The sequence below is a fragment of the Notamacropus eugenii genome, chromosome X, assembly GCF_028372415.1.
Source record: "Notamacropus eugenii isolate mMacEug1 chromosome X, mMacEug1.pri_v2, whole genome shotgun sequence".
NCBI classification, from domain to species: domain Eukaryota; kingdom Metazoa; phylum Chordata; class Mammalia; order Diprotodontia; family Macropodidae; genus Notamacropus; species Notamacropus eugenii.
Window position 1 is genome coordinate 11,520,557 of NC_092879.1, and position 9,350 is coordinate 11,529,906.

Consider the following 9,350-nt stretch of genomic DNA (forward strand, 5'->3'; position numbering starts at 1 on the left):
TTCATGATGCTTTAGTTGGGGCAGGAGATGGAAGAGATAGAATGGCTACACCTTTAAGGAGATCTCAGATTCTCCCTGATAATCTTCATGGACCTTTACTTGGTACAGGAGATGGAAGACCTGAATTTTTTGCCCACCCAAGGTGATCTCAAGGCCTCCCAGATGGTTTCCAGGGAAATCAACCAATAAGCCATCCGTGAAGGCCTCAGACCATTCCTGAGAATCTACTGGCAGCTTTGCTTAGGGTTGCAGAAAGAAGATCTGGTGAAATGACCCACACCAGGAGGTCACACACCCTTCCTGAGAACCCCTTGGCAGATTTGAGTACGAATGAGATGAGAGATGAGATGAGAGATGAGAGAGCTGCCCTGCTGTTATAAGCAAGACTATCTCAGGGCTTGAGAGGATCTGCCCTCCTATGTGCCATCAGGGTCACTGTGACTGGGGCCATGAAGACCCCCCCTACCCTCACCCAGAAACTCTTTAGTAGGTAGCCTCAAGGCTCACTCCAACAGTCTCAGAGTCTAGCAGGGGAGGGGCTGGAGCATCTGAAAGGTCACTCTTTCAAAAGGGGAGGGCATAGTTCATTAACTTCAATGTTGCATGTTAAAATGTTGAAAGAATACAAATGTTCTGCCCCATCAAAAAGGTGGGGAAGGCTTGTCAGGTTTTTATTGGGTTTTCTACACCCCAAAGTCTTCCTGCAGCCTCCTCCATGACCTGCACCCAGTTTGTCCCCTTGCCACCCCCTTTCCCTTCCCATATGCTCCCAGTCTCTGTCCCCTGGGCCCCTGACAGTCACCCCAAGCAGGCTGCAGGGAAAGGAGCTAGGCTACACAACTTGGAACTTTGGCTGCTCTGGGCCCCCGGTCTAGACTCCCTGCCTGAAAATTGCTCCTTCACAGAGCCCTCCTTTCTTTCTGGTTCCCACCACACCCCAGATGGGCAGGGGGCAGGGGGGAGAGTGCTTGCCTGCCCAGGACCAAAGGAAGTACTGAGGCAGCAAGTTCTGACCTGGGGAGTCTCTGGGGCAGCCATCTCCTGGACTGGGTTCAGGTGCAGGCCCAGAGTCAGGCTCAGAGAGTCTGTCTTAGCTGAGTGTGTGGGAGAGGGAGATTCCCATGAGTCAAGGTCTAGATCTGGGTACCCCAGCAGCAAGGAACTGGGTTTACTGGGAAACTTCTTAGGGCAGAACAACTCAGCTGGTTATCTTGACAATGGATCAGGAACAGGGGAGATGGGAGCAGGGTGGTCTGGGAAGGCTGGTAGGACCGGGATGTATCCAAAGGGCCCATTGGAAGGACATGTACTTGCCTGTATTTCCAGACTCTAAAATGAGAGGAGCAAGGGTAGGAAAGAGAGGGGGCAGCCCAGCTGCCTCCAGAATTCCTCTTTTCCTTTGATGGTAGCTTTTCCCAAAGCCAGGCAAAAAGAAAAGAACAGGCTCCAACATTAAAACATCAAACGGCCCATGAAGCAGGCAGCACTGCCAGCCACCAGGTGCCGCTTCCATCCAGCGGCAGCTCCAGCTCCCACTGGTCACATGGCTAAGACCTGCCCCTTTCACCACTTCCTCTTCTGAACAGAAAAAGGAGTGGGAAATCACCTTCAAATTTGAACTAAGTCAAGACTTAGATAACCAAAAAAACTAAGGGATTCAAAAACCCAATGAAAACCTCAGTAGATAGGCTCTCTAACTGGGTAATAGATAGACTGGAGGAGTTAAGGAAGGACAAATTCCTGCTTAAGATTTGAGCTCAATTCTTAGTCATACTTTTAGTTGGACTTTCCACAGTCAACTCAGATTGCACATTCCTAAATGAAATCCCTAATTTTCTCATTTCTCCTGTGCCACCCTGATGAGGTTTGGGGAGAGATGAGAGCCACCCCCCCCCCCCACCAGGTTGCAGTCTTCCGGGCTGCAGAACTTGGGTATTTGATTGCTCTAAGGTCTAGTTTGGGGTGGGAAACACTGGCACCCCAGGTTACATATCCCAACTCTGAAGATGCCTCTGGCTACCTCTTCTTCCACATATCGTTCGTTGCTTTCACTGAGGCAGCAGTCAGACCCAGTGTCAGTGACCCCCTCACAGCCCCAAGCCAGATGCAGAAGCAAGGTTTCTCTCTTATAGGACAGCCAGACTCTGGGGCTGAGGTTCAGATGAGGGCTACAGGGGAACATGGAATGGATAAAGAGCTGGGGAAAAGGCTACGGAATCCTGACAAATTTCAGGTCCCAAATCAAGAGAGGAATTCTCATGTTGGCCTAGGTCTGAGAGGGAGAATCTGGTGGCCCCCAGTCAAGTACGACCACAGGCTCCTCCTGCTTTCTCAGATGTGGCCAGCTTCCCTTCAATATAGAGGGAACCCTGGGAAATGTGCAGAAGGAGCCAAGAAAATCAAACCAGCTATGCTGCCTCCTCTGTGACCCAAACCTCTACCAATAGCTTGTTCTCAGGCCTACTAGCCTTCCAATTCCTGTAATAATCTCCTAAGAAAGTGCCAGCCTCCATGATCTTGCCCTCTGAATTATCACACCCAGTTTTCCTCTGCTCCAACACTTTCAAGGCTGCCTCAAGCTTTCCCTCAAACTACTCCCACTCTGCTCATCTTCTATGGAGACTTGACTCCTGACATTCCCCTTGCTGGGAAATGCTTCCTCCATCTTTTCAGTTCTTTCACCTCTTTCCAACTTAGTTGGTCACAAGGTGATGACAGTAGCTCTGGAAGAAAGCTTGCTAAGTCAGGGAAGGGCTTTGCTCTACATGCTGGTGAAGTCCCACTTCCTTGAGTTCTGGAATAAACTCTGTGACCTGATTCTCCCTGTGAGAGCCCAGAAACTCCCTGAGGACAAAGAGAATGTTGACTTCAGGCAAGTCATCATTTTGGGCATCAGGTAGATAAACCTTACTAACATATAGAATGTTCAAACTAAGAGAGGACTGAAAGATCATCCAGGCTAACCTTTTCATTTTACAGACAGAAAATGGGGGTAATTGAACCTCTGGAACTGGTGAGATCTGAGAACTTCTCTGTTCCTTACCAGCAGACTTCCCTCTATCATCTCCACTATTTTAGTAATGTTTAACAACTCCCTATCTACTGACCCCCTCCCTGCTGCCTACAAGCCCACCCAAGTCCCTCCAGTCTTAAAAATCCCCCACTTGATCCCCTCTCCTCCTTTTCATCTCCTTTAGAAGGCCTTCTACGCTTGCTGCCTTCTCACTCTGGTTTCTGAGCTCATCATTCAACTGCAGCTGCTCTCTCTAAAGTTACTACTGATTTCTTAGTTGTCAAATCCAACGACCTTTTCTCAATCCTTATCCTTCTTGACTTCTCTGCAGCCTCTGACACTGTCCATCCACTTTTCTCCTGGATTCTTTCTTTTCTCTAGTTTTGGTGACATTGCTTTCTCCTGGTTCTCCTACCTGTCTAACCAATCAATCCTCAATCTCTTTTCTGTATTTTCCTTCAGGTAACATCCACTAACCTTGGGTGTCTCCCAAGGGTCTGTCCTGGGAGTCTCTTCTCTCTATATATTATTTCCCTTGGTCATCTCTTCCCCAAGGGACAGCTAGGTGGCCAAATAGATAGAACAGTGGGCTTGGAATCAGGAAAACTCATCTTCATGAGTTCAAAGCTGGCCTCCCACACTTATTAGCCTTGTGACCCAGGGCAAGTCACTTAACCCTGTTTGTCTCAGTTTGAGAATGCCCAGAGCCAAGAGATGGGATGGGAACAAGGAGGTCAGTGTTACTGGATCAGACAGTATATGCTGAAAAATAAGGTGTAAGAAGACTGGAAAGGGAGGAGGGGGGCTGCATGATAAAGGGCTTTGAATGCTATGCAGAGGCTTTCCTATTTGGATCCTGGAGGCAATAGGGACTCACCAGAGGCCTTTTCATAAAAAGCCTTTCTTGGTCCCCTCCCTTCCCAACCCAGCGCCTTACCCTGAAAAGATCTACAGTTACTCTCCTCTATAGATTGTTTATACATATTTGCATTTTGTCTCCCCCATTAAACTGTGAGCTCCTCACAACTCGAGACTGGTTTTGGCCTTTCTTTGTACCCCCAGCATTCAGCCCAGTGCCTGACACACACCTAATAAATGTGTGTTCACTGACTGGTCCAGAACCCTTCATTTAACAGAGGAGGACACTGATCAGAGAGGATTTAGAGGCGGAAGAGACCTTAGAGGTCAGCTAGTCCATTTGACCCCTAAGGCCCAGAGAGGAGAAGCGACTTACCTAAGGTCACACAGTGACAGAGCAGGGGTTCCAATCGAGCTCCTCTGCCTCTCCCAGAGCCAGGGTCACTTTCATCTTTCCAGCTTTCACCTGGTTCTATGAGTCTAAACTGTCCCAGTCTTGAGATTCTAAATAGCCTCTCGGATCCCCAGACCTCTCAGCTCCATTTCTATTGAAGAGGACAAACTAGTTCTTTTTCCTTCAGCTCTCTCTGAACCAGAATACACAGCATTACAAATGCTCAGGAACTCCTGGATTTCTTGTGAGATTTCGCTCCACCTTTCTTTGTCCCTAGATGGGACAGAGCAGTGCCCTCTCAGCTTTGGCTGCTTTTTCTGTGTGTGGGGTGGGGGAAGGAAGGGAGGGAACCTCATCTGTCTTTGGCAGCAGGCTTTCTTTTGTGATGCCTGTATAGGGAAATGAGACAAAGCAGACAGTGGATCCATCTTGAACTGGAGGGACTGACCAGAGCCCTAACATGGAAAGTGGGGGAGGGAATGGAATTCTCCAGTGGACATAACAGGAAGGGAGGGCACCTTTTGGGCACAAGAGAATACTTGAGGGAGGGGGATATGTGAGGAGGAGGGAGAACATAGCCAGGTTTTCTGGGAAAACCCAATTTGGTCTTTTTGCTTTCCTTGATGTGCTGATTTAAAGGGCCACAGCACAAATTCCCAAACTAATTAGTGAATCACCTCCCAAGTTTCCCCTGGAGGATAAGCAGAAAGGGAAGGAAAAAAAAGGACTGGAGGCAGTTTTTATTCCATGTGCCTGAAAAAATGGTCCCCTATACCTTACCAAATCTAGACCCTGGACTCTGAAAACCAGGAACCTGGGAATGGTCTTCTTTTGAGATGATGTTGCTACAAAAACTCACAGAGGACTCAAAATGGAACAAAGAGGTGTGGAGATAAGAGAGGCTCTCAGTCCTGCAACCCAATTGATAGGTAACTAAAATGGATTCATCTTGAAACACCTACTGTGTGAGTTAGTTGCAGGGGATGGATGGCCGGTCAAGGTGGCTGTCCTGCATTTTTCCAATCATACTACTCCTCAGAGGTCCGAGAAGCCAGATCATGGCATCACACATTGCCAGGATCTAGAGGAGGCTGCCCATCTGTTCACAAAGGCATCAATGGAAGTGTATAAACAGCCAAATCTGGACCTTTGGGTGTCGGGAAGTTACAGGGAACTGATGCAGTCCAAACAAGAAGATGGGTGGGAAAAGCTGACTAGAGAACAAAGAAAGGTTCTGAGGCCCTTGGTCCTCCACATTCAGAGCTGGGCAGCCTCAGAGAAATCACTCTACCTGCCAACCTTGAAAATGGAGATGATCCTATAAGCTCTAACTTCTGCAAGTTGTTGCAAGGGGCAAATGAGATAATGTCAGGAAAGCATACTGCTGCCTGTGCTCCAGAAATGGCAACTCTGAGCCGCCCATTTTACAGAGTAAGTTAGGTGATCTGCAATTTGAAGGTCAAGGGAAGGATATTTTTTAAATGGCTAAAGCAAAGGGCCACCGGTTCATATTGAACACAATAGGACCCACACAGAAGTTTTATCTGCATTTTCTCTGTCACTTTCTTAAGTCTAGACAATCAGCCTACCAAGAACTCAAAACTCTGAAATTTAGACAATTGTTATTGGGAGCCTGTGTAAGCAGGTTCTAGCATGCCTCCAACAGGAGAGCTGAGTGTTTGCAGCTAGAAGGGAAAGAACCAGTGGAAAGGGAGAAGTTGAAGATGAGGGACAGAACAATAATAAATGTCCGGTTGGAGGCAGGAAGACATGAATCATGACGGAGCCAAAAGAACCCCAGCCAGGTCATCTGCTGGAGCCAGGGAGGGAGAGCTGGGAGGATCTCTAGAAGACACTGCCACTGTTGAGCTTGAAGAAATATCAGGGGGCCACAGGAGACATGCCTTGTTTCGGTTGACCCTAGAGGGAAGAACTTCCTAGTACCAATGCATGGTACCCAAATGGACTCTGGGGCAGCTAGGTGGTGCTGCAGTGGATAGGGGCCTGAAGTCAGGAAAACCTGAGTTCAGCTCCAACTTCAGACACTTACTAGCTGGGTGACCCTGTGCAAGTCACTTAACCCTGTTTACCTCAGTTTCCTCATCTGTAAAATGAGCTGGAGAAGGAAATGGCAAACCACTCTAGCATCTCTGCCAAGAAAACCCCAAATGGGTTCACAAAGAGTCAGACATGACTGAAACAACTGAGCAACACCACCAAGATGTAGTTAAAGAGAGGCTGGCTTCAGTTCTATTTAAGGGAGAGCTATTTGGCAACTAGAGCTTTCTAACAACGAAATGGAATGGTCTCCCTTTCTGAGGTAGTGAACTCTTCATGACTGAAAGCGACCCAGCACTTTCCTTGGGCCAACACCAACTGTTTTCAACAAACAAATCACTATTCCTTCCAAAGGCATTAAATACATTAGCCTCTTGAGCCAAGAGGAAATCTGTTAGCCTGCCTCTCCTTAGAAGACAGAAAAGAACACGAAAAGTTCTGAGGGTGACTTAAACCCCTCAATCAGCAAACTTTTATTATTATTAATTTTTATTTTTTTATTAATTATTTATTTATTATTATTAGTGCCGGGCACTGAGCTTTGTGGTGGGGACATGGGGACTCCTGGGCTACCTCAGGTATTACCAAAACGAAGAGGAAGCTTCCAGGCAGTCAGGCAGCCCATGTATTTCATTGTTTTGACCATCTTAGAAGCTGTGTTGCTATGGGATCCCTTCTGTCTTCTAGGTTGAGAATCACTTGGGTGCTTACTTCAAGAACTCTTCACATAGCTAACTGGACAACACCTTGAGGTTGATTTGTATCTTGCCCCTCTCCTCCACCACATGGCACAGAGCTACTTTTGTTAAACAGTGGGGTGGCTTAATAGCACCAGAAAGGAGGGCAGAGGTCAGACTTTTGTTATTAAGTCTGAGGACCCTAGAATTGCTGCCCTTTGTTAACGGAGTACTTTCCTTCAAGACAGAGAGATATGGAGTCCAGGTAATGTGGTGTATGGGGATAGAATGCTGGCCTAGGGGTTTGAATCCAGCCGAATTTAGATCCATCCTTGCTGTGTGACCCAGGGTAAGTCACTTCAGCTCTGTTTTTTTCTTCTATAATACAGGGATGATAACAGCACCTCTTCCACAGGGTTGTCTAGTGGGTCAGATTAGCTAATGTATGTAAACCTTCGGACACTAGTCTTAGCTATTATAGTGTCCCTGTATTACAGGGGAAGAAAGCTAGTGTTAGAAAATGAAAGTGACTTGCCAGGATCTCCCAGCTAATAAGTGGCAGAGGTGGGACTTTTGCTCATTCCACCAATGGACGATACTTTTATGACACAGATAGAAAGTATCAGAGCCATTTAGAACTTTAGCAGAGCCAAGTAGAATGCTGGAAATAAGCAAGGGAAGAAAGGGAGGGCTTGAAGTGACTGCTTCCTTGTTCAATGCCTGGCATGTCACCAGGGCTGAAGGGGCTTTCCAAAGCAGTAACACAAAGGAAACTCCAAGATCGAGCTCAAAGTGGAAGTAGCCTCTCCCTGAATTGGCCTGGGCTTGTCTCGGCCATCTGCTCCCCCCTCAACCCAGCTGGCTCCATCTGTCTGATTTGCCTGGCTGCTTGTGGCATCTAGAATCAGTGCTCTTCCCCCACCTGTGGGGGACAACACGGGCTCCTCTCACTTGATAATAACAACAGAAAGATCTAGAACCACAGAAAGTTTACAAGCTATGATTATCCCATTTCCTCCCCCCACCAATTCTCCCCTAAGGAAGAGATCTTCTACAGGCATTTTAATCCCTATTTATCCCTAGTATCCCCATGAGGCAGCTACAGGCACCACAGTAGACAGGGCACCACAGTAGACAAAGAGCTGAGCCTGGAGTCGGAAGACCTGAGTTCAGATGTGGCCTCAAGCTGTGTGACCCTGGGCAAGTCACTTCCCCATTGCCTGCCTCAATTTCCCCATCTGTAAAATGGACATAATAATAGCCCCTATTTCTCAGTGTTGTTGTGAGAACCAAGTGAGTTATCTTTAAAGGGCTTAGCATGGGTCCTGGCACATAGTAGGTGCTGTATAAATGTGTATTTCTTTCCTTCATTCCTATTTTACAGAAAAGGAAATGGAAAATCAGAGGGGAAGTCACTTGCTTAGAGCCACACAGACAATGATCACAAGAAGTGAAATCTGAACCCAGATCTGAACATTTGTTCATTCTTGCTACCTTGGAGGGAAGACAAATTATCCAGACTGTTTTCTGGAACTCCAAAGAGTCATGCTTTGAGAACTTTCCGTCTTCCCAGCAAAAAGAAGATGGCATCCTGATGCCCCCCTGCTAAAACTTCTCCCTCCTGCTGACAACCTTCCACCACCACCCCATCTCATCCCACCCCACCCTCCCTCAGAAAATTGGCCAGCCGGCAAACTCACCTTGACAAAGAGCTCAATCTCAGGCTCCTGTTTGGCACTGGGCCCCCAGTCTGCCATCTTAGCTTGCTTCTGAGCTGTCAGCTGTGTGCAGACCACCTCCACCAAACACAGAACCCCGGTCTGGTGCCCAGGAAGCAGTCAGCCTTCTCTCAAGAGGCTCTGACTAGGAAGGGCTAGAGCTAAGGGCAGACCCTTTTATCAAGATATGGGGTGACTAAACTTGAAACACTTAGGGGAAGTTCTTGAATTCATTTTCTTTCTTCCTGTTGACTTTAAACTTTTGAATCAAGGAGGGGCAAAGGGGGCGTGTATGGTGGAAGGGAGTGGTTGTTCCTAACCAGAGAGGTCTCAGAGCCATGACTCAGCATCAGAGAAAACACACACACACACACACACACACACACACACACACACACACACACACACACACACTCATGAACAAATCCAGCACACCCTTACAGCCCTGCTTTTTATCTGTCAAGTGGGCCAAATGCTATCCTGAAACCTCCCTCTGAGGCCTGGGCTCCAAGCCCAGAAAAGGACCTCTCCTTTCTGTTCCTATAACCTGACATCACCCAAAAACCCTTACAGGAAACAGGCTACCAGAGTCCTGGATTTTCTCAGTCAGGAAGGAAGGTCATTTACTGAAT

At 47.6% G+C, this 9,350-nt stretch overlaps 1 protein-coding gene across 2 annotated transcripts in view; it reads right to left on the reverse strand.

The window, feature by feature from the left end:
* CLIC2 (chloride intracellular channel 2) overlaps positions 1-9,040 on the reverse strand; it is a 35,968-nt gene extending 26,928 nt beyond the window's left edge. The window contains exon 1 of one of the 2 annotated variants that reach the window (XM_072626500.1): positions 8,701-9,040. In XM_072626500.1, coding sequence (XP_072482601.1) covers positions 8,701-8,757 — 57 coding nt within the window. In that variant the 5' untranslated portion in view covers positions 8,758-9,040. Of the gene's footprint in view, positions 1-4,247; positions 4,562-8,700 lie in introns of those variants that run through there. The other variant, XM_072626501.1, reaches the window with a different exon arrangement.
* Between the last annotated feature and the right edge of the window lie 310 nt (positions 9,041-9,350).